We start from the raw sequence: 25,327 nt of genomic DNA on the forward strand, positions 1-25,327 counted from the left end.
CCCAACAGCCTAGACCAGTGAAAGATGGAATGATAATATCAGAGGGAGGACCAATTGGATACGACGAAAAATTGATTGGCAAGTGGGACGCCCAAATATATTTCATCATCAACCTTTAGGGCAGTCTCATTTTGCCTACGGCTTTTAATTTTGTTCGTAAGCAGAGCCTGCTACAAAAAAATGTGTTTGTGTGTCAACGATAGATGGGAGTCCACCATGCTCAGTTAGGCTAAACATGGAAGACATCATAAATGAAGTGTTTCCCTGGGTGAATTTGAATTAACCATGTTGGCTAAGTTCATGGCCGAAAACATCAGATTATGAGGTGATCTTGCAATGAATACATCTCATAATGAGGTAAATGTGTAATAATGCAACAAAAAAAAATGTAATTTAGTTCAAATTTGAGGAGAAAAATACATGTAGTTACATAATGTTATGAATACTGGCATAGATATGGCCACTGGTGGACTCAGGGAGGGAGCATGGGGGGTGGCTGGCTGCTTGGTAAAAGAATGAAAAATAAAAAAAATTATATATATATATATATATATATATATATATATATATATATATATATATATATATATATATATATATATATAAAATAGATCAAAAGTGCCCTCTTGGATGCCCCATATAGTAGATAAAACATGATAAAGTGTCCTCTAGGGTGCTCTTAAATAGAGAAAATGTAATAAAGTGCCCTCTAGGGTGTGCTTCCGGGGGAGAAAACATAAACAATGTGAAGAAAACACAATGCAGTGCCCTTTAAGCTGCCCTTAATGCTGGAAAACTTTCTGCAGGCACATGGGCCCCAACTACATGCAGTTGGTACCCTTTTTATTTTTTCCGCCCCTGCCCCTCAGACAGCTTGAACAAACCACTGAATCTGGCTATACAATGTAGGGGTTTCTTACTATAATAGCACTATTTTTGTGCAATCTGTCTACTACGGCTCTTTGCATGTAAACTATTATTTAAAAATTGATAGTTTTTTAGAACTGATACAGTATCACAAAAGAAATCCAGATAGTGTATGGAGGTTTTCATACAACCCTCATGATAGTATTTTATAGCCAGTCATTAACCTATATGTATGGTAACAGTTTATATATTTTATTTAATATATCATTGAATAGTCACAATTTGCCCAATAGTTATAGCTTGGATTTAGTTATGCACTTCAAAAAGCATGCCACATGTGTGAATACATGAGTGTGTGTGGAAGACAGAAAAAAACGTAATGGTACGGCTACTTGCTTTTATCGAGCTTGAATCAAAAGAGTTTACATGAGCTGACATATAACTCACAAAAATGGCCTGGCTGCTGTTTTCTCATGAGTTGTACCTTGGTGGTTATGTAAACAAGTCTGCAGTTAATGTCAGCGTTTGTTTTGTGACTTTCTAAAGAAAACCTCAACTGGTTTGAGGGGAAACAACCTAAATAACATCTGTGCTGGCCTTTACGAGAAAACTCAGCCATCCACTTTGTGGTTCGCAAACACACACTCAGGCACATACACACATGCTCTGCATGCCTTGCACACATGCAACGCAAGCAAACACCTGTATGTCATTAACTGAGGGACTAAAGACCAGTTACCAGTTAGCCTTTTAGGACTAAATAAATGGATAAAAAATGCACATTAGTATATTTTACCTAAACACAGGAGCAGTCAGTGCATGCATAGAACTGACAGATATGGTTAAATGCAGTATGGGTACAACTCCACTCTGTTTTTCCATCAGGGTATAGAACATTCAGTGAGTGGGAGCAAATCAACCTCATTATGACAAAACTGGTCTAATGTCACAGATTCACTTGAGGAGCTCCTACAGTACACCTGGGGAAAGATGGCGCATGTATTTGCCATGGAAGTGATCATATCACAGCTCTATACAAAACATCAAACAATATTTGGTTTGTTGCCTTTTGAAAAGTAGGACGAACAGCATGGAGGCAAAACAACATCAAGGTTGTACGATAAGACGCAAGACACACACAAAAAAGCTATATTTAGAGTGGAACTCCATTTTCCTAACCCCCAAGTGTGTGTACCCTCCTCTCCACCCACTCTTTCTTGGGTTCCTCTCTTCTTTTAGACAAGCACCATTGCTTTGTAAATGGGTTACCCCCATGCAGCCACCCACGCATCAGGTACAGTATGAAAACCTGGGGCATCCTGTTATGACTTCTGGTTTCCTGTTTCCTGTGAAAAATACAGCCCCCTCTCTGTCACACACATGCAAACACACTCATGTACTCCACCACTCGTCACATACCAAACAGAGCAGGCCTGGGATCAGCTGCTAACACCCCATTCCAAATATATTAGTTTGAGAGTGTTTGTACGTATAATCCCGGCTCAAGTGTTTGGGAATGTCTTCAAAACCTAAATATCATACTGAGACGCTGGTGTGCTTTCTTTTTAGATCATTCCCTGAATCTTATATCTTACTGTATTTTTTGACGACATTGGTGTCTTCGGCCCTGAGAAATATACAAAGCTGCCGTTTGTGAGAAAGTCATAATGCTATAAGGTGACAAGAGCAGCTGTTTTGCCCCATTCTTCACAACATTTAATTTGTTTTTATTCCTTGTATACATATTCTCATTTCACATGCCAAGGAGGAAGACATACAAGTGTCAAGGGACCACTGAAACAGCGATAACAGCAGTGTGTGCTCATGTGTGAACTGTAGGCCGCTGTTTGCCAGAAATATGAAAACAACACTGTTTGTGACACACAACATGCTGCCACTGCACACCCCCTGCCAAGATACCTGAGCATCTCTCTCAACAGGGGTCAGCCACATCACTCTTAATGAGCAGAAATCTCTCTTCCTTCCTGTGGTGGCTCTCGCCTGCCATACTGAATGCTTAGTGATGATGTACACGGTTAATTGTCTTGGCACATAGTCATAGCCCTGTTTTTCCCTCTTTTATGATGTAGCTTTTGTTGGAGCTCAAACAGAATTTTAACACAGTCCATAGCGGATTTTTTCACATGCGCACCTCTATTTTTTATCAGTTTTGGTCGGGTATTGTCGTCGTTTTATATTTGATGTGAGATTAAAAGCAGCGGAGTCCAGTATTTATTTTCTACAATAGGGCCTTTACATTCTATACACTACTCACTCACTCTATTCCTTGTTTTTTTTTTTGTGAGAAAAAGCACAATAGCATCCTATTCTTTTTCCTCGTTTTTAGCTCATCATCCCCTCCCCCTTTCTTGCAGATTTGAATTCATTAGCAATCAAAGAGCCACTGACAAACGCCCAATCTTAATTACCCTCTCATTTGCATATTTGCATATTAATGACTGCAGACTTTGCTGTTTTTCTGCTGCAGTAGTCCCCCCTCCCATCAACATTGCTCAGACTTAGCCACCACACACACTGCAACACTACATCTTTCTGAGCTCAAGGCCTCACATTTTCAGCCTGAAGTTGACGGACATTCAAGAGAAGACATTTCATTATCACTCCAGACACGAGCCAAACAGATGAATCATTGTTCTCGTAATTTAAATGGACCGTTTTTCAGCAGGGCTTTACTTCACGGTCCTTCTCTCTGTTTCGGTCAGTACAAGCATGAGCCAACTTGCTTGCAGCAGTTAATGCGCAAAACAGCACGCACACATTAAGACGTATATGTTGATATTTTTGTTGGTAGCATAGTTCAGTTAATAATTGTACCAGAAATCCTCAGTACATTGCACCTGAGTGCTTCCCCCTTCTGGTGAAATTAGTGTATAACCTTAAATAAAGACATAACAATAAATACAATTTATTGACAATTCTGACTTTATCAAGACAAAGCTTTCAATGATTTCTATAAAAAAACAAACCTATATCTTTAAGAGGGAAGTACACAAATAGAACAAAAGGAGCTAAATGCCCTAATCCTGCCGGAACACAGGATGCACTTCAATGGCAAATCCATGTCCTGTTGTTTACTTTACAGCCAATACAAAGAAATAACTATTTTCTTCCCACTGAGGCTGCTCACTGAGTCACGATGCAGCTTGCTGGAGAGATAAAAGCAGTCTTGTTACAGCAGATACCATCCAGGGATGAATCTCTAGTATGTTTAAAAGGCCTTCTGTCCCAGTGTACCACAAGAAGCTGAGAGTTTACCGTAACAACCCCGACATACAGAGGGAGCAAAGGGTGCATTAAAGTTTGTAAATCTTTTTTATTTTTGGCGTTGACATGAGAGTTATGCTTAAATGTTCTAAACATTGTGCGTCTCCTCAAGACAAAATTTGTAGAAATCGGTCACCAAATGCAAAAACAATCCCAGCCTCAATCATCTCTTGCTAACAAACACACATAGCCTGACCTGTTTAGGAAAATATTCTTACATTTCTAAATGTGTTTGCCTAACACATATAAAAACAAGGTCTTATACGTATCTTGCTGTACACATGTACAGATGCATAAACATGATTGTAATAATTGACACACTCGGGCTGAAGATACAGCATTCTTCCTGGCTCACGTCAGTATAGTTCATTATTTGATAGATGGAAACTTCAGATTCACCTGACAGACAACGTGGCAAACAAGGTGTGTATGTGGGCGTCAGGTTTTAGGCAGCAGCTTCTCCATGTTTTTTTACATGTATATACTGTGCGCACGATGTGTGTGTGTGTGTGTGTGTGTGTGTGTGTGTGTGTGTGTGTGTTCATTCTGCATTGCGCGTGGGAGTGCTAGGTTGGTTCAGCCCCATGGTTTTACAAAGCCAACCAGCAAAGTCTACCTCCTCCACCTCAGCCCGCTTGATAAACATGTGGTTCTGCAACAAAACAAACAAAAATACAAATAAGATACTGGACATTAAAAACTTGTCATAATCATCATCAACAGTTTTCTGACTGACTGAGTGTCAGATATTTAACATTTCCAGTTCAAATCAGCTCAAACAGAAAAGTAGAAGATTGAATTACAACTTGTGCTGTAGTCTTACTGAGGACACTCACCATCAACATTTTCAAGTCAGCCCTGTCTGCTGGATTTTTGATGAGACTGAAAATGACAGGAGAGCCATGACAGATCGATCAAATTAGTCACAAAATAGTGGATTACATGTTTATGATTACTTCTGAGGACACACACTCAAGAAAGAAGATCTGTATGTGAAAAAGACAACTGAAACATGTTTTCAGGTCAGAATATTGTCTCACCACTTTGTCACAAAGTCCTGGAAATCAGAGGTAAAGACGCCATGTGGTAGTTTGGGAGGAGGCTGAAATACAAAAGAAATTTGAATAAACATTAGATTATATCAAATCCTTGTATCATTTGTTCTTTCCATTTTCAATAGGCAATCAAAAACCAAATAATGAAAAATTTACTGGTTATTTTGTTATTTGTTTTTTTATCATAACACAAAAAAAAAATGCTTGTTTTTTCATATTTCAATATTAGGCTCGGATCAAAAATACGAAATGGAAAAACGGGCACCAGGACTGAATTTGATTTGAATATTTAATTGGTCGGGTTTATGTGACCAGGAAGCTTGACTGTGGTCAAGTGAGCCGTCATTTGCTTCTCTGTAGTTAAACCAGCCGTCCCTATATAATAATAATAATAATATAATATACTGAAAAAAAGTGATAAAGAATGACAGTAAAGTGTTTATCCTTCATGTCAGCTCGCTCTGAGCTCAGTTTTAATGAATTTACCATAAATATCACAATACGGGCGCACTACATTATATAAGGGCGGCTGGTTTGACTTCGGAGAAGCGAATGGCGGCTCACTTAACCGCAGTCAAACTTCCGGGTCACGTAAACCCAACCAATTAAATATTAAAATCAAATTCAGTCCTTGTGCCCGTTTTTCCATTTCATATTTTTGATCTGAGCCTAATATTGAAATATGAAAAAACAAGCATTTTGTTTGTGTTTTATGTTATAATAAAAAACAAATAACAAAATAACCAGTCAATTTTTCATTTCATTTGATTTTTGATTGCCAATTAAAAATGGAAAGAACGAATGATACACGGATTATATCACCTTCTTGATTTTGAAAGGATGACGGTCAATACTTCATGGGACCAGGGGGCAATTTTTGGTTGTTGTTTGGACAACTGCTTAGATTCTTACCTCATTTACTATGTAGTCTAGTAGTTCAAAGATTGCCATTGCAGGACCATGACCTGGAAAAGGATCCGGGGTAGAATGGGATTTAATTTCAATATTTCAAGCTAGACGGTTTAAAAACATATAAACAGAAGAGCTACAACAAAATCCCGATTACTATACTGATAAAGCATATGGGAGATTTGCTTTTATTTTGTCATTAATTAGATTCCAGTATTCAGGCATATTGCTGTCTAGCATGTACAGATACATCAAAACATAAATATCTACTATCCCTGTCAAAGCAGCAAGTTAGAACTCAGAGGAACCATTAATCACAACACGAAACGCTTCCTTGTGACATTTCGCCATAACCTGACTGGTCAGGTTGGTGTACCTCATTCTGTGTTCAGACTGCCAGCGACATAGCAACAAAACAAAGTGGTGCCAGCTAAATGGTTGATGAGTCAATGTTGAAGTGTTGCTCAAGCGCTCTTTGACGTAGTTATGTTGTCATGGGCTTGTGTGCGTCAGGAAACATGGATAGTCTGTTGCCCCATTGGGTCATTGGAGCACTGAAAAAGTTGAGGCCGGCTTAACTTTGATATGCAGCTTGTCATGCCCGTCACATATCGACAAGTGTCAGATGTCAGTTTGTAGATTCTGTTCACCAGTTTCCATTGAAAATGATGTATAGCCTGTTGCTTTACCACTGGTTGCCTGAACACAGCATTGATGTGCAATTTACTCACATCAGGTTTCATAATTTCACATGCTGCCTGAATGCAAAATTAGCTATTGCAGATTAAAATAGCTATTTTGCTCACCGCTGACAGGTCTACCCGGTGGTCTAGGTCTTGGTGAGGTGCAGTGCGTGTCTCCCTGACTACCATCCAAGATGGCACGACCAAATATGGCCTCCAGTTCTTTGGCATCTGGAGGAGGGATGGGGAAGCGTCCAATTGAAAGCTCTACAAGGGACAGTCCCATGCTCCACACATCTGACTGCACAGAATAGTGGGTTCCCTGCAATCTCTCAGGCTGCACAGCAAACATAAAAAAGCACACAAAACAAACAACATTATATCAACAAATATAAGGAATGTTAGCCCAGCTCTCTCGAACATTAAATGTAATTAAATAAAACGGCTAAGACATTGTTGATTTTGAAATTGCGGCACTGATTGAAGTTAGCTTAATACTTCAATGGATGTTACTGATATACACGATATGATGAAGGATGGAAACATATAATTTGAATATATATCCACAACCAAAAAGCAAAGTTATAACACTAAGGCCACAAATCACAGTAATGTGGAGGAACTAAACTGAGTTGATGTTTTTAAGGCACAATTCATACAAAAAAACATACCGACATGTAGGATCTTGTCCCAACAAAGGAATTGGCCATGGAGTCTATGAGCTGCCCGCTTACACCAAAGTCACACAACTTGATCTCTCCACGTGAGTTCACCAGGATGTTTGAAGGCTTCACATCTGGGGATAAAAAAAAGTTATTAAAAAATACCTGCCTAGACATCTAAAACAGAATACAGTGACAATGGACAATCTTCAGTAACCATTGTATAGACTATAGCACCAATATAACCATAAAAATTACGATTTTGATTTTTGGAGTCTGACCACTTATATGAATGAGTTAATACACATATTTTAACAATATACAATGCACTGCTATTGTGCATTGTGCCTTACAAATGAAATTAAACTAACAGTAATGAACCACATTTAAAAACAAGTACCTCTATGCATGATTTGATGTTTTTCTCGTAGGTATGCAAGGCCTCTCAAAACCTGTTTTAAAAAGGGGAGAAATTAAGTCAATACTTGAAAATAACCTTAGTGTCAAAACAACAGTTAGAAAAAAGCATAAACCCTAACCAGGCCCATTGTAAGTGTGTCTGTATGCATGTACTCTGTATTAACACCACAACTTATTTTGAGCTCAACACATTCAACTGAAAGAGAGTGATATGACATCAACAAATCTTGATTTTCTAACCCTTTATAATTTTTTTTTTTAACAATTTAAACTCATTAGTGTTACCAATAATGTGATATCATATTATATTATATATATATATATATATATATATATATATATATATATATATATATATATACATACACACACACACTTACAGCAATGCTGACTTTGCCCAGAATCTCTTCAGGGATCCTTTTTGCTTCTTTAAGCACCTGGTCCAGAGAACCACCATCCTGCACAAGAAAGTGAGACAACAAACATTACAAAAAAGCCACAAAACAGATTGTTAAAAGCACATACTGTCCAAAAGTATCACAACCTACTACAACCGCAGTAGATCAAGAGGAATTTAAGATTAGCATTTGAACGGTTTACTGGTTGCTTTATCTTTGTTGAAACACGGGACTAACACTCTACACATAAATGCCATGGAAGACGGAGAATATTTTTCGTGATTCAATCTCATAATTCTAGAAAAAAGCAAAAAGGGAAACTAGGACACCAAGTCTCTTAATGGCTTTCTGCACCTGACCTTCGGCATGTATACAAGATAAAAATGTGCAAAGGGGCAAAACATGATAATATCCCTTTGGGGATAAATTGATCCAATGCACATATCCCCTAATACCTTCACCAGCCACCCAAACACACAGTCTCTCTCTCTCTGATTATCTCACCATGTGTTCCATGCAGATGCTGATCTCTCCATCGTTGTAAAACGCTCCATAGAAACCCACAATGTAGGGAGAGTTACACTCATGCAGCACCTGAAGCTCTCGGATGATCTGGTTTCTGATAGCAGGTTTAATTTCAAGATGAATTAGCTGAAGAAAAAATGGGGGACTTGTTATATTTACTGTACCACTTGGTACAGGATCGACATTTCATTATCAGATTCATTATGATTTTTTGTACAGCTACAGAAATAACTATTTGATTATGTTAATATGACAAAAAAGTGTAATTTTAGCTCACTTTTCTGGCCATGATTATTCCTGAAGATTTGTGGCATTCCTTGTTGACAACTCCTCCATTGCCTGCCCCCAGCTCACTGACCCGATGGAAGTCCTCTTCCCTCAACTCGCCCACCTTGGCCTTCTGGGTAAGGAAAGCTTCTAACCTTTTCTTCTGTTGTTCATCCAGGTCCAACTCTTCCATTATTCTTTTAAGTGCCTCTAAATTGGCCCTGGGAAAGAGGGGCACAGGCCAGGAATCAATCATCTCCAACAGAAATTACTGACATATTTAGTGTATAAATATATTAGAATATTAATGTGATTAGCAGAATTACATACTCAGATGAAACATCAGTGATGGTGGAGGTCGACAACCCATCGCCAGCAGGAGCAATGGTTAAAGGCACTGGTCTCTTTTTAGGAGCCATGCTCACTTGTGTTTAAACTATGAGGTGGGCTTCAGTGACACTTTTCTCCGGCCTACAAATGATAATTCACTTAGGTTAGTTGTCTCAAAATAGAGCTTTCTGACTGGGAAATCACTGATAGGTATAGTGGCGTTACCTGTGATTTGCATAAAGTTTACTTCCTGTACAAACGGTTGGTTAAACAAGTTCAATAGCAAAACAGGTAAAATATAATAACTGTAGTTACATTCTATACGGACTGGGCCTCAGACTTTCCTAAATTAAGTTATCCCTCTCTCATTCACAATACAATGAACAAAACTGTCATAAAAAAAGAGTGGCGGCACTATAACGTTAGCTAGTTTGCTAACATTAACATAGCATAGCTAAGTTAAGTTAAATAACGCTGTTAGTTATTTTAAATAAGACGTTAACGCTGCTTACACTTGCTTAGCACGATAACTAGCATTATGATCTGTGCACTAACGTCATATATGTGAATTTCAAATGAATCCTCGCTGAAGTAACGTTAGCTACAACATATCGGCCAACAGATTAATTTTAAAACAAGAGCCATCACTAGTAGCACTAAACGTTAGCTAGATGCTAACTTCATCTGCTAGCTAGTTAACGTTAGCTGTGATAGTTCCACGTTCAACGCTGGCTGAGGGCCAGTTTTACTTCATAAGCGCCGTGCCTAGTTGTTAAAGTTAGAAACACCAGCCTAAATGGGGCTGTCGTGTCGGTTAATCTATCCTTGCCCACTCTTTCTAATAGCAGGTGTGTGGTCGCTGCAGACAGACCGAGACAGACAGACACCGGGTCCCAGTATCAGCAGCAGAGACGGGGGCGCGGCGCAGTACAGGAGCCCAGCAGTATCCGCACACTGCCCGCTGTAACCCCAGGCAATCTCGCGATATTTGGGATGTTGACAGTCAGCTGTGTAGCTATCAAAACAGGATTATGTAATAACCAATCTCTCCCGCATTATTAAAAATAACTCATGACATTTTTAAAAATTATTATTAATCTGCGTTTATTATGTCATATCATTATCATGTCTTTCACGATGTTAGCACTTGGGCCTCACCCCTACTGTTTTCCCAGTTTGTGAAAGACTTAGGTGCACATATTTGGAGGAGTGTTAAGGGGTCCTCCCTCAATAAATTTTCCATTAAAAATGCGATTTCACATCATTTGGACCATTAATTTTAAAATATCTGTGTACAAAAATATGGAAAAGCATGAGCCGGTAATAAACATACAAGATAAAACTTGTGAAAGAAGTAAAAACCATTAGATGAAGTTTTGATGCTCTCCACTTTGATTTTTCAAGTCACATTCAAGTTCCCATCTGAAATAGTGCACATAATCATTAGACCTTCGATCAATCAGTGCTGTAAGCTGTGTACATTTTATTAAAAAAATATGTTTAAGCACAATGAGAGCATAATATTAAATAACAAAATATAAAAAAGACAGTTACCTGTTTTGTACACCTGTGGTACAAGAATCATGTGCAGAGATATAAATTGTGAACAACATGAAAGAATACTTCTCTGCTATCCTTCTTTATACAAGACAGCCTTTGTGACTGTCACACTACCTCCCAAGTGACTCAATTGAGTAAAAATCCAATTAAAATAACATATTTAAATTTCAAGCACAGGACTATTTCAGTATATATTTTAAATCAAAACATTAACTAGAAAACTACCCATTAAATGTCACCATACAGCATACACCATGTATCAGACAAAATTTTACTCTGTTATAACTTTAATAATTGTAATAGGCTGCCATGTCAATTTATTTCCATTGAAGAAAGTGCAGGTGTGCACAACACACCAGTACCATAAACTAATCATTTTTTCCATGGCATTTTTGTTTCTGTTCTTTACAATCCTCCTGGTGCAAACTGAACAATTACCATTGGACCCTGAGCCTTAATGTCTGGTTTTTCATCAAGAAACTATTCTAGTAACCTAGCTATCTCTACAGCTGCAAATCTTTTCAAGATGACAAAAACATAACTGATATAGCTTTTTTTCATATTGTGCATGAAAAGACCTAATAAGTTAAGAGTTAAGAGACATTAAATGTCTGCCCAAGGCATCAGAAAATACAGAAAACTAGGCCTTTGCTTGTGATCGCTCTAGTCCTGTTGTGTGAGTTTCTTCCAGGAGAGGGCGCTCTTGCCCATTTCTTAACAACCCAAAGAATCAGACTGGTCTGTGGCTTTTTCCTTCTGAACGCAGCAGCTTTAAGACACAAAGAGAAACAGAGACGGATAAAACAGAGAAGGGATTACTATTAGAATGCAGGTTATTATAAATAAAGCGATAAAGCTTTCATTCAGTTTGCTCTATAACACTTTTTGACACATTTTGTATATACATTTTGTTAAAAATGACCTCTGGCACTGAAAATGCAGCTCCAGAACTGCTTTTAATGCAGTAAGCGGCAATAAAGTTATGCTAAATCCTTTTATGGCAGTTAAAAATAACTGCTGTCTAGCATAGATCCTTATTTCTGTTAATCATTATTCACTCATTCACACACTCAACGACATACCGTCTGATAGGTTGGGCTTGGCTGATGAGGTCAGGAAGTTTGCTGTTTCTGGTGTCAGGCAGCAACATGCTAAGAGCAGCAGCCATAATGCTGATTATGCCAAAAACAATGTATGGCAGGATCATGCTGTACATGCCTGCAAAATTAAAAAGTCATTTGAATTAGAGTGGCCACTGATATATCTGTCGCTAGGGGTTGCAGTTATAGACTTGGGCAGGAAAGAAAAGAAGACCCTGATTAAGCAAACACGTCACACAAATGCAAAATATGGGGAAAGCATTGAGTCTTTTGAATATAAACAATTTGTTGCTAGCTTCCCCAGTGTTGTTACTGAGTCACAAAAATACATTTTTTGGTTTTCAAAGTGGGCCATGACAGGAAAGGCTTTAGAATCGCTGGGCAACCTTAAGCCGAGGATTCCTGATAATAAGATCAGCTGCTGGCATGACACCTGATGATGTCTCATGTCGAACAAACCTTTCCATAATGTAACCAGAAGCCTGACCCTATAGTGCTTTCAATGTTGAGAAAAAACATCATAAAATTATCGCATCTTTGATATTAAACCAATAAAAGCTAAGATGTTTTAATTGTTTGTGTTTATATAGTGCTTTTTAAAAATACTCAAAGTTGCTTAACACACAATGCATGAACAGATACAAAGGTAGAATATAGAAAACAAAACAGAAAATAAGATTTATGATTATGTTAGGCAGTGGGAGTCAGGTTTTGTAGGCTGTGTTGAAGAGGAGGGATTTTTAAATGAGTGGAGAAAGTCAGAATTTTAGATATTTGAAAGAAGGGAGTTCCAGAGGGTTGGGGCAGCAATGTCATAGGCTCTGCCCCCCACGGTGTGGTGCTTGGTCCTGGTGATGGGGGTCAGGCGGTCGGCATCAGATTATCTGAGGTAGCGAGTGGGGGAGTGTTTTAAGCATTTAAATTGCACACTAAGTCTTCCAACAATAGCAATTGCTTTGATTTCAGACATTAAAGCTGGTGTAGGTTGTTGAAAAACTCATTAACTCATGTCATTGGTCAAAAATTCCATAGAGACCATTTTGCAATGAGTTCACACCAGCTGCAATACCAAATCACGTCCAGGAGTGTTGGGTAGGGTTTAGGGGCATGGGAAATTTTAAAAGTCTCTTGTGAGTCTAAACCTTGTGAAGGCACTAAATTGCTGGAGTATCCCCTTGAAGCATACTGGGCATTAGGTGGCCTGGGGGCCACATCCGGCCCGTTGGCTGTCCCTGTCCGGCCTGTGTGAGGTTACCCGGAAATTAAAAATCAGTACAACCGCATGTGCGTGCATGCATACGCACCTGCACAGAAATGCGTTAAACAAAAAACAGTTATCTTGTTAAAAACACTTATTGCTTTTTGCATTAAGTTAATAAATTGTTTATTTACTGCATAACATACATGCTCTATATTCTTTTTGTGGTTTGAATGTATGTTGTGTTTAAATAAATGTTTTTACTGCTATATTTGACTATATATATTATATAGTATACTATATATATTTGATAGTCTTATCATGACATATATTCTTACCACTAGCAGCTCAAAACCATATAATTTACTGCATTTTATAAAGCGATAAAATTCATATTGAGCAAAATTAAGTTCAGCGTATTTGTCCGGCCCTCCGCAATCTTTACAATATCTCATGTGGCCCCTTGGGAAAATTAGGTGTCCACCGCTGCGTTAAAGTAAAGTATGTTCACCCGTGTGCAAGATTAATATCATCTGCTTTAACACTTCTCTACTGTTGAACTTTAAACAGTGTACATAAATAAAACAACAGCAAAAAGAACCAAGAAAACTATGACGACCAGTAGAGGTCACTGTGCAGTACAGCGCAGATGTACTGAGTTTGGCAGATCAGCTTTTTCTATAAGAGCCATTAATTATTGGAACTCAGTACCAAATGAGATCAGAGAAATCAGCACATTTGTTGGTTTTAAATCGAAAATAAAATCATGGCTTAAATCCACTCAATCATGCACCTACCAACTATAAACTCAAACATTAGCTCGCTATTTCGTTGTATTTTAACATTGTTTTGTGTTGTGTCTTAATACTGTGACTTTACTCATGCTGTTGTCCTGTGTTGTGTGGGTGTGAAACTTTGTTGTTGTTGTTCGAAAGGCATGTTTGTTTGTGTTAGATTTATGTTATTTGTTCCTGCCCAGGGACTACAGATGAAATGTCGCTAGTATCTAATTCTGGTACGGCTGAGAGCCATGCACTGTCCCTGTTAAATAAATGAATAAATAAATAAATAAAAACACTTGCCCATGTAGATCACATAGGGACAAATGATGGTGCCTATGCGTGCAGCTGTGGAGGCAAATCCTAAGCCCATGTTCCTGACCACAGTGGGGATCAGTTCAGTGAAGAACACATAGGCGAGGCAGTAAGCAGCAGACACGCCAATCTTCCCCCCAAAGGCTAACACCTGGATCATGACATGCATGTCTGAGAAAAGCAAACAGGTTTACTAGATAAGGGAATATTACATATGCATACAATATTTTCAGAGATGCCTGATGCAGCCTGTACTCAGAGAATACAGACCTTTAGGAACCAGTTTGATAATTAGAAGTGTAATGCCACAGAACATCAGCGTGGAAGACAGGAGTGTGGGTCGTGGCACATGGCTGACCAGCAGCCAAGTGGCTACACACACCACAGTGTCAATGGCTGCTGAAATGAAGCAGTTGAGGTAGACATTTCCATTCAGGTTACTAGTATTGAGAGAGAGACCATAGAAGACCATGGCGGTGGACATCCTGCAGAAATACAAAATCAAGTGTTTAATTAGTACATTGGTCTCAAAAGTGTGTTTACTTTGAAGGTGCTATATGATGCTATTAAGCTGTATATTTTACATTTGTTTTGGCTAAATTATTAAAGGGACAATTTGTTATCCTACTTTAAACAACAAAGCAAACACCAGATTATCCCCCAGAGGCTGTCAGTGTCCGGTGAAAGTTAAAGTAGCAGTTACAGTACATTACAAACATAGTTATGCCATAATCTTTTCCTAAACCTAAGCAAGTAGTTTTTGATTGAATTCACAACTGTCACTACATGCCAAGTGGTCTTTATAATGCGTATGTGACGAGTAGAGAATGAGAACAAGTCACAGTAGTCAAAAAATGTCAAGATTCAACGTATCTCCGTGAAAGACGACCCACTTTCAATGTAGTTTCAAGTGATTATACACAAATAAAAACAAAGTCATGAATATTAAAATCCACCTTACCAATAGAGCCCCCTAAATCCTACACAAGACATACTTTTAAATGTGATATTTAAGTGTGAATTTATTTTGAATTAATATTGTCAAAAAAGATTGTGGCTGATGTAATCAAGGTAGGAATACATTAAGTAACTCCGTAACTGAACTGTAACTGATATTGCAATACATATTGATGAGCATTTAATATTTATTTATCTTTTTCAAGTTATTCTTGCCACTCTGGCAACCAGAGTGATTAGTACTTATTTGTCAAACATAACAGCACATTAAAAAAACATATTATTACTTTGGTATAGATCAAGTGTATGCATAACCATATTCAAGAAAGTTACAAACAAAAAAAAATGTCATATTACCATATGAAAACACTCAGAATTGTAATATTCCTTATGTTAAAGGTGCGTATCAGGTCCATATAAGTGTATGTCTGCTCCTCTTCACCTTTATTTTGCTGAATTAGTGACACGTTAAAAGAAACAGAACAGTCAAATTGCATTACATGTAATGAAATGCTTCTCATGGTTATACTGGAGGACAACAGCTCCCACAGAAAATTTAAAATGGAATAAATACCATTAGCTCCAAGCACTCATCAGCCTTGAATATGACCTCAGGAGCAAGGATTCCATTCCTTTTGGCAGCCATGCGTATGACGAGTTCAGCCTCCTCCACTCGTCCTTTTTGCAAAAGCCAACGGGGAGACTCAGGAATCAGCCTGAACAGAGGGAGAGGACAGAGGTTCACTGAATTAAACACTTCAAGAGGTGTATTTGCATCAGAGTATACACAGGACTGAGAAGGTAGACAGTTCTACTGAAAAGAAACAGGAATGGTTCACAATACTAAATTTGAAATGATTATTCTGACTGAACTTTGGTTTGAGTAATTTTAATTTATTCTGTTTGATTTAATATTTTATTTTTCCTTTTTCTACATGTCTTGGAAGATTCCACACACTTGGACTTTAAATGGGGGGTTTAAATCCTCGTCCTTACATAGGAAAGAATACTGAAAAGTGATAATTATCTGATAAAATTCATCAGACTTACCACCATGTTGGAATAAATAGGAAGCCGGGGAGGGCAGTAGCAACCAGCAGCACCCTCCAGCCTCGTATGAAGTAGGCAAAGAGCGGCAATATGGCATATCCTACACAAAAACCTGTACTGTGGCCCAGAAAAGCGTAGCTCACTCTGGTAGTTGGGGTCAGCATCTCAGACCCTGATCAAGAAAAAGATCAGGAGAATGGCATTAAGATGAGAGTAAACTTGGTAAAAAAAAAAAATTCTCACGAAAAAGAATTGTTTTTCCTGTTCTTTTTAAACTCACATGATCATTATCTCACAATTCTTATAATAGTTTTCATGGAAAAATCTGAGATAATTATCTAATGCATCCATTAGTGAATTCATTATGCTTCCATAGCACCCTTATTGAATCCCTCTCAAAAGTATACAAGGGCTAAGCTGCACTTTTTCACAGAAGGAGAGACGGGGACTCTTAAAAGTGCATGTGCTGTCTCACCTAATACAAGTGACGCGATGTAACTGGATATCTGGCCAAGTCCTCTCACACAGTTGAGGATACAGAACATGACCCAACTGACAGAGGTGGCCTGGATCAAGGGACTGACTGTTTGTATGGCCATGGCGATAAAAAGCACTGGCTTTCTGCCAAACCTGTGAGACAATAAACAGAAACAGGACATGAACAGAGCGTGAGCATCTGAGGGCATAAACAGTGACTTTTATTCGGTGTTAAGCAGTGGTGGAATGTAACTAAGCAGTTTACTCGAGTACCGTACTTCAGTTCAATTTTGAGATACTTTACTTGAGTATTTCACACTATATTAAGTAGTCAAAATTAACCCTACCTTGACAGCATTTAAGCACTGCTTACAAAAATGCATCAATAATATTATATTATATATATTATTCCAATAATATATTTGGAATGTATAAAACAATTGAGTGGGTCCATTCTGCACAACAAGTACTTTTAATTTTGATACTTTAAGTACACTCTAATGCTGGTACTTTTACTTAAGTAAGTATTGAATGCAGGACTTTCACGTGTAGTGGAATAATTTCATAGTATCATATTAGTACTTTTACTTGAGTAAGGGATCTGAATACTGGATACTAACATGGTTGATAAGATATATCTCCTTTTCTTTCTCTTAGCCCCTCAGTTTTCTATATGTTATCATTTTTTTGACATCACTGAAAACTATTATTCATCAGTAAAACAAAAAAAGTGCCAATCATTCACTGGATCAAAATTACCATTCGTAGACCTATACCAATTACTTACCACTTGTTAGATTGATTTTCTGAAGACTATTTTATTTCTCTCGCATGCCTCCATGGTAAACAGACAACAATGAAAAGTTATTTAGAGACCCCTGGTAAGTGCTGCTCGGCCCAGCGGCATGCACCTGTTCTGCTGCGCAAGTTCTGCCCGGAAACGTTTAGCGGTACACCTTTAGCCACATGTGCGGATGTTAGCACAACAAGCAGACTGGGAGAGTCAAACTACGGCGAGCTCAAAGAAACGGCGAAGCTGGAAGACCGCCTGCAGGTTAGCTTAAGCAGCCACAGGGAGAGAGTTGTGTATGTGGACGGTGTCTCAGCGTTGCTCTGCCGTTTTAGAGAAACGTTATGTGAGAGAAACACATCCTGTTTGACTGGATTCTGCACAACTCATTTTCCCGCTACTTTCAAGCTGAATCAGAACAAATCACCAAGTAAGTGTGCATACACACATACATTAAATATGACGCCCGTTTGTTACTTGCTAAAACATGGACAACAACAAACAACATTGACTCCTATGTGCAGATGTACATTTTTTAAATATCTGCATACAGTATATTTAAACAACAACAACGCTGAAATTTGTAAACAATGATACATCAGTTCAATGGTGCTAAATATGAGATGTTGTGTCTCCTAGGTTTTTCTTTTGCAGTGTGGAGCATCAATTTATGTTGGATTTATGTAGAAGAAAGCAGGTGACAATTCAAAGTATAACGAAGTAATAGCATACAGCCTTACGCGGTAAAGCTCTCAGGTATTCTGCAATTATTTCAAATGTCTATTCTCCTGTATTTAAGAGGTGCACCTGAATGCACCATAGTCCTCTGCGGCCACTGTACAAAGCGCGCATCTAAGCCCCGCCCGCCCCCACCGGAGAGGAAAACATTTTTCTCTCCGTTGACGTTGACAGGGTCTTTTGATCTTTGACATTCTGTCAGTTGACAAACAACAGACAAAATGCTTGAAATCTGCTGCGTGGTGGAATGCACTACCAACAGGGTGGAGAACCAGAAACTACCGAAAAACTGAACTTTAAAGAGGACAAAAGTGTTTCTTAATGTCACTTCTCCTGGCAAGTGGGTTATAAAAACAACTTTCAACTTAAAACATCTGGAGTCTCCTTAGTCATTTGTGTGTGAACCTTATATACAGTCTATGGTGTGAACTTACACATCTGCAATTCCCACAACAATAAAACGTAAGACATATCCCAAAGAAACAAGGCACAAGTCAAAACCTGCTCATACACAGAACAACTGTCTACAAAGTGCAAACACAGCATTGCAAATATGTGACATGTGTTATAGAAAATTAATAGCTCACAAACTATCTTCAATGTAACCTTCTGTGCTGTAGTTACAGAAAGTTTGTTCTCCTGTTACTGAATCACTTTTATCAGTGGATACTGAAACTGCCAGTTCTTGTCCTTGTTTTTCTCTGTCTTACAAGTTTTAATTTCAAGGCCTACAGGTTACTTTCCACACACACACACACACACACACACACACACACACACACACACACACACGCACACACTTTTAAAGACCTAGGATGTTAACAATAAATAAATAAATAAATACATATGTGGTGCTGTTAACAACATGCAACATTTTAATCTATTAACAAATTTCTAATAATGCAACAATTGAGAACAATGAATAATCTAACGGGGTAACAATTTACTGAGTCTTAAATGCAAAATTACATTAGGTTTAAGGGTGAATGTGTGCCTCTATTCATGGTTGAAGGGAGTGTAACACAGTGTAACACAAATGTACTTTTGACACCTACAGGATTTACATCATGTCTCAAACTTATTATTGGCCTTTGTTGACTGTGGTGTCTGTTGAAGAACCAGTGCTTTTGTTGTCGATGCAGGGAAATTACACATTCTTCATAAGGATTTCTCACCTATAACTATAACTCACTAGAGTTTCTCTTAGTAATTTAGAAGAAAATATTGATTTATTTGTACCTTTTTTAAAATGTCTTATTTTTGCCTCTTTTTGTAATGCTATAGTTATACATGTACCTGCGACCTTGAGGCGAAAGTGCTAACCACTCCATCACTGTGCAGCCCTATTATCATTATTATTCCCACACACCGGAACTTACCGATCTGAGAGGGGACCGCTAAAGAAGGATCCGATCAGTACTCCTACAAAGAAACAGGAGGTGGAGAGGGGGACCTTCCATGCATTTTCACACACCAGACCCCACTTTAATGAGGAGAGGAGGCGATCATTCAGGTTACAAGACATTGAAGTTTAATCAAAACTTTTGAGTAAGTTAAAATGAGAACATAGTCAACCTAAAAAGACCAGAGAGGTGAAGATATAGGACAGAGTAGGAATGATTTATATCCAGTTATTTTATCATAACAATCATTCTGCAAATGTTTAAATACCTCAGACACAATAGTGGATGAGTATCTGTCAGTGCTAAAGACCCATCCGTACAGACACTGCTCTGTGTCGTTGCTGAGTCCCGCTGACTCCGTCCAGTTTCCTCTCAGCTTGTACCGGGAGCAGCTGTCAGGTCCGATCCTGCTGCTGCGCTCGCGGAAGGGAGCCTCCACATCTGTGCCGTCGCGCGTGGAGTTCACCGACACTTTGCAGTAGTGCTCGGGTGTATCCGAGATAAAAACCGCCATCATTGCCGCGTACCCGCTCGACAATGTGCTTAAACTGAGCAGAACTATTATGATCCATTGAAAAACGCCATAGTCGCCCAGAAAAGATGTGATTTCGTCGTAGTCTTTCCCCACCATGACTGGTGCTACGGACGTCTTGGTAGTGGATTGAATTTGACACCGTGTGACTGATGCACGCGCAAAACACCAATAAATGTACAGCGTACTATCTGTTAATGAATCTTGTCTGAAGCAGTAAAGCCTGTTTGGCATTTCTTTCAGGGCATCTAGGTTATGTTAGGTGGCAGATAAGTGTTATCACAAAAGGGCAAAGAAACCCTAAACTCACTGTGTGTCTGCAGGAGACTGCAGGAGTTCACACTGTCCTTGCAGCGTGTTTACTGGTGCAAAGCTAGGCACTATTTTAACATATCGCTAATATCAAAACTGGTTTAACAAGTGCATTTTGGACACACCAGTTTTGACAAGTTCTAGTTTGCCTGCAGGTTGTTGCTGAGTCATGAGTTTGCTGTTCATGTTAAAGGCTGAGCCTGCAATGGTGCAATTTGAATAGCAGGGCACTAATTACAAGGCAATGATAATAAACTCTTTGAGGAACACGTCTTTAGTGTGTGTACTCTCATTGTGCCAGTTTGAATGGTAAGATTAGGAGTTGTTAATTATTTAACCCAACTAAGCATGAATAAGCATAATCATTACAAAAGAACTATAAAACTAGTATATCTTTTATATAAATTGCTACAAATAAATGCAGCTGAAGTGCATGTTTGTAAGTATACTTGATTACACTTTACAAATAAAGAAACTAAAGTACACTAATAAAACATATTAAAAGTGTATTACAATGGATTAAAACACATATATACTTTATATATGTACACTAGAGAAATTTGCAGCTGAGTATACTTTTGAAGAATACACATATGTACATTTTACAATACAAGAAGATGTGATGAAAAGTAAAAACAGAAGAGAGAGGTAAAACATGAAAATAAATAGCACCAACGGTAGACAGACACAGCCAAGAAGAACCCACTACAGTAGTTGTGTGTAAAAACCACCACAAGGTGGTGCAGCAAAGCATGCAATAGTCAGAGATGTGCTGGTAGGAAAGGTGGAGCTGCCAAGATATTTGTTTTTTCCAGGAACGAAGTCAGGTGCCTTCCATCTAAAGGCTGTGATAAACAGTGGTGGAATAATATTTAGAAACTTCATTTAGGTACAAACAATGTAGTAGAAATACTCAATTACAAGTAAAAGGCATACAAACATACCTTGTGAAAGTGTAAAATAATCAATAGTGTTCATTCTGCAGAAAGCTGGCTTTTGCGACTGATATATTATTAAATACAGCATTAGATTGTTAATACTGATGCATCGGTGCATAAGCAGGTCTGAGATTTTAAAGCTGGAGCTCCTTTAACTGCTTTATTTTTATTTAGTGGGTTTCATCCAGTGCTTCTAGACCTTTTCAGTTAACCCGACAAGTCAAAGCTATTTCTGTGAGATATAGAGAATATGTAGTCAAATACAATATTTCCCTTTTGAAATGTAGTGCACAGCAGGTAATGTGTTAGTATTAAAATGTCAAATGACATTTTTAAATTTCATTTTCCTAATTACTAGCATTTTCATTTTTATTGAAATATTGTTTGCATGAATGGGAAATCAAGCTGCATTGATAAATGCATTTTAACATTTACACAGTACAGTGGGGTATTAATTTATTTAGCCATTATCCGTAACAGCTTATCCTTAATCATGTTGTGAGGTTCTGGAGCCAATTCAAGCTGACATTGGCGAGAGGTGGGTACACCCTGTGATCACAGGGCTAAAAAGTTACATTCCACCACTGAATAAAATGCAGTTTCATTTTAAAAAGATAAAAGGATGAAACATTAAAAGACTGACCCCTGATCATGTTAAGAATTTAATCAAAAGTTTACGTTCAGCATTTTCATATATTGTTTCGTGTGTGTGAAGGTAAGATAAATTGCTGTCCACAAATAAGTATTTAGATTATTGATTTAAATTAATTCGTATTCATTAGAAGCCTTGCATTTTGCATGAAAACATATTTGACTGAAACTTGTGAGACTTCCCCAACCAGCTAAGTGATAAAGCCTAAACCTGCCGAGTATTATGGCATCACCGCTGCGTACGTCCACACTGACCCCTCTCCTCCTGACCATCACACCTTGCCATTCTTCGGCCAGTGCCGTTACCATAGCAACGCCTCTCTGGTGGCTAGCACGGCGCGATGCCCTCTGACCTCTGGAGAGGAGACCTTTGGCCTGAGGGTCGTCAAACGGGGTCAGGGGGTCAGCTCTTGCTAGAGGACAGTAAAAGCACTTCACTGATTGGCTATCATTTGCCCTTTCCATACCCTCATCTATGTAATTGGCGTATTGACCAACGGGCCCTTTGCACATTGTTAGCAGCACCTTATCCAGTTTACAAAGCATGAAGTGCAGCGTGGAGGGTGGTGATATTTATGTGCCTGGTTTATAAAAGGTCTGTTTTTATTTTCTTCTTTCTGAGTTACAGAGGAAGTAAATCAACTGCTGAAGGACTTTTCAGATTCTGTGAGCAACTTCGTGAAGCCGGTTTGCTGCCACAGAAAGCTACCTAACTAGGCTGCTGTAGGATGGATAATAGGGAAACCCCTCCATCCGTTAGGCCTAGCCTCATCCCAGCCCTGTTTTCTCCTCCTCTCCCTCCTGGTGATCTATGCCTCCCAGGCCCATCACTTGTCAATATCTCTACATTAATTTGAGCGACTGCGGGGCAGCGGAGACACTGGCTGTGGGGGAGGGGCTCCCTGAGCAGGTAGAGGGAGGCACGGAGGGGGAGCAGTGGCACACAGGAGACAAGGACATAAGAAGGAGAGAGCAAGGAGGCGGAGGAGGAGAAACGAGGGGAAAATGAGGAAATGGAAGCAGGATGAAGGATGGGAGAGCCAAGCGTGGGTGAGAAAGAGCGGAGGCTGTGTTTCGCCCATTAACCATTCTTATACACGGCTTCCCTCAAATATCAAAAGCCCTCTCCATTTGTCCAAATGAGCCCTGAAGTCAGCAGGATCCGTAATGATAATGGCTGTTTGAGAGCTGAGCCACAATGCGAGGAGAATCCATCATTCTCCGCCATCAAATCTCCAAAGCCTCTGCAAAGAGAAAGCATGGCACAACGGTGATGCATGAGAGGAAGAGGGCCGAGTTTTTATTTTAAGTCATGACTTCACTTTGGGTGCTTCAACCCCACCTGCCGAGTAAAAGACTTCCGGTATATGAGAGCTGACAATAAAAATGATGGCTTGTTCAATAACAATCCTCTATTCGATTTCTCTGACATCCGTCCTTTTGGCTCTGTGGTATTTTGAAGGACCACAGTGACCCTTCACCTCTCACCCCTCAACCCTCACCCCAGCCTGCACGCTCCAGATTGCACCAGGGAGCGACAAACCTTGTAACATCATGACCTTTTTCCTGGTGACACACAAAGAAACATGCACAGAAATGTATGTACGCCATGGATGGATTACTGAACATGCTAGTGGGCCCAGGGCCAGGGACCTGAAGTGGCCCCCATGGCCCCTTCATCTACAAATTGACCATAAGGAGACCACAAAAACACACAAAACAATTGCAAAGAGACAGAAAAGGACTACAAAAAAATGAACAACCTCTATGAAAAGGGGCAAAACAACAACAAAGAGGGCCAAAATTACTACAAAAAGACTGAGAGTGACTACAAAGAGACTGATCTAAAAGAAACATAAAACAATTACAAAGAAAGTGTGTACCATTGCGCCAAGTGCTCTCCATCCATCTGTCATTTCTCTTCCTCTTCTCGGCTCCCTGCCTCTATCATTCTCCATCTGTCTTTGTTCAAGGGAAAAAATTACGGACTCACAATACTATGAAAAGGGAAAAAAACAAGAGAGAAAAATGACCACAGAGACACATTCAAATGACAAATACATGGAAAAAGACAATAAAGAGACTGACAATAATTAGAAAATTACCAAAACTACAAAGAGACACAAAAGAACTACAAAAAGAGGCTAAACAATATGTGGGTCTGTGTTTTTGCTCCCATGTAAGAGAGATGTTGGGGCCTTGTGCATTTTTGTGCTCTGGAGCCTATTGTCTGATTTCCACAGTGTCATCTTTCTGTGTCAGCTGATTTCATTAGCTCACTGTGTCAGGTGTTTGTTTGTTTTTCTCAGAGTTTTCTCTCAGTATTCATTTTTCAGACTCTAATAACTGCTGCTCTTGGCTGTGAGGAGGCCTGAGGGACTGGGGGCTTAATCGCTATGTTTGTCACCATCTGATTATCTTCACAAGATCTTATATCATCTTGCTATTTAATGCTGCAAACAGAGAATATTCACCGACGCAAGTTCCTGGATGCAACACTTTGCTTGTTAGCTTCGCGGGCCAACATTTGCACACAAAAGTAAGTGGAGATTGGCAGCTTTGCTTCTTTTCTGCTTCTGTTTGCATTCAAATTTGTCACCTGTTTCTAATAGACTTATTGCAGAACATTTAAAAAGGCTTTGGGGTGAGAATCGAGTGAGACTTGCTTCAGTGATATTTCTGCCTAGAGGAATTCTTTGAAGTAATGGTCTGCTAAGTAACTTCACTGCATTGAGCTCAATAGTTCCTCCACACTACTTACAGAAATGATTTTTCTTTTGCATGCAGCCGCGGTTGAAAAATGGTCTCTACCATGCTTATTTGAATGTGAGAAATTTGTGCAACACTGAGGAAACACACACATACGCTTGTGTGTGTGTGTGCGTGCGTGCGCGCGTGTGTGTGTGTGCAGCTGGAAGGATTTCCAGATTTTCCAGCTCTCCTGTAATCTAATGGGTTATTTGTCATCTGCAGAGTAAAGGATTTTTAAAAGTCAAGCCAGGACCGACTCCCTCCCTATCCTTTCTCTCACCCTCTCACCCTCCCTCTCTTTCCCACTACCCCCCTGACACTCGCAATGGGAGATCGATAGGTTATTGATCAACTCTCTCTATCGCCAACCCACCA

The 25,327-nt window shown here is 39.0% G+C and overlaps 2 protein-coding genes across 3 annotated transcripts; both read right to left on the reverse strand.

Annotated features, from left to right (window-relative positions):
* Positions 1–3,777: 3,777 nt before the first annotated feature.
* Positions 3,778–10,344, reverse strand: map2k2b (mitogen-activated protein kinase kinase 2b). Of its 2 annotated transcripts, none has more exons than XM_059345175.1 (12): positions 10,273–10,344; positions 9,402–9,542; positions 9,082–9,292; positions 8,784–8,930; positions 8,262–8,339; positions 7,862–7,913; positions 7,471–7,595; positions 6,923–7,136; positions 6,120–6,172; positions 5,193–5,254; positions 4,989–5,034; positions 3,778–4,804 (listed from the first exon to the last, which is right to left on the reverse strand). In XM_059345175.1, the coding sequence occupies exons 2-12, from the start codon at positions 9,488–9,490 to the stop codon at positions 4,694–4,696; spliced, it is 1,188 nt and encodes a 395-aa protein (XP_059201158.1). In that variant the 5' UTR covers positions 9,491–9,542; positions 10,273–10,344; the 3' UTR covers positions 3,778–4,693. The 2 variants fall into 2 exon arrangements, with proteins under 2 accessions (XP_059201158.1, XP_059201157.1); XM_059345174.1 differs by having other exon boundaries at positions 9,627–10,329.
* A 151-nt stretch (positions 10,345–10,495) lies between these two features.
* LOC131979743 (organic cation/carnitine transporter 2-like) lies at positions 10,496–20,503 on the reverse strand. Its single transcript, XM_059343743.1, has 10 exons — positions 20,037–20,503; positions 19,745–19,848; positions 16,836–16,990; positions 16,361–16,532; positions 15,885–16,026; positions 15,668–15,762; positions 14,624–14,838; positions 14,342–14,524; positions 12,044–12,179; positions 10,496–11,730 (listed from the first exon to the last, which is right to left on the reverse strand). Exons 1-10 carry the CDS (start codon positions 20,397–20,399, stop codon positions 11,676–11,678), a joined length of 1,620 nt encoding a protein of 539 aa, XP_059199726.1. The 5' UTR covers positions 20,400–20,503; the 3' UTR covers positions 10,496–11,675.
* Positions 20,504–25,327: the final 4,824 nt, after the last annotated feature.

Source organism: Centropristis striata, chromosome 11, assembly GCF_030273125.1.
Source record: "Centropristis striata isolate RG_2023a ecotype Rhode Island chromosome 11, C.striata_1.0, whole genome shotgun sequence".
In the NCBI taxonomy this organism is placed as follows: Eukaryota; Metazoa; Chordata; class Actinopteri; order Perciformes; family Serranidae; genus Centropristis; species Centropristis striata.

What these genes read in the sequence shown, in the direction of transcription:
- map2k2b (XM_059345175.1), bottom strand. Translation starts at nt 9,490, where the DNA reads ATGGCTCCTAAAAAGAGACCAGTGCCTTTAACCATTGCTCCTGCTGGC. An exon ending in GCATCTGCATGGAACACATG is followed by an intron (nt 8,340 to 8,783) that starts GTGAGATAATCA and finishes TTTCTTGTGCAG; the next exon opens with GATGGTGGTTCTCTGGACCA. An exon ending in ACATCAAATCATGCATAGAG is followed by an intron (nt 7,596 to 7,861) that starts GTACTTGTTTTT and finishes TTTTATCCCCAG; the next exon opens with ATGTGAAGCCTTCAAACATC.
- LOC131979743 (XM_059343743.1), bottom strand. Translation starts at nt 20,399, where the DNA reads ATGGTGGGGAAAGACTACGACGAAATCACATCTTTTCTGGGCGACTAT. An exon ending in CTATTTATTCCAACATGGTG is followed by an intron (nt 16,027 to 16,360) that starts GTAAGTCTGATG and finishes CCCTCTGTTCAG; the next exon opens with GCTGATTCCTGAGTCTCCCC. An exon ending in CAAGCCCAACCTATCAGACG is followed by an intron (nt 11,731 to 12,043) that starts GTATGTCGTTGA and finishes TGTGTCTTAAAG; the next exon opens with CTGCTGCGTTCAGAAGGAAA.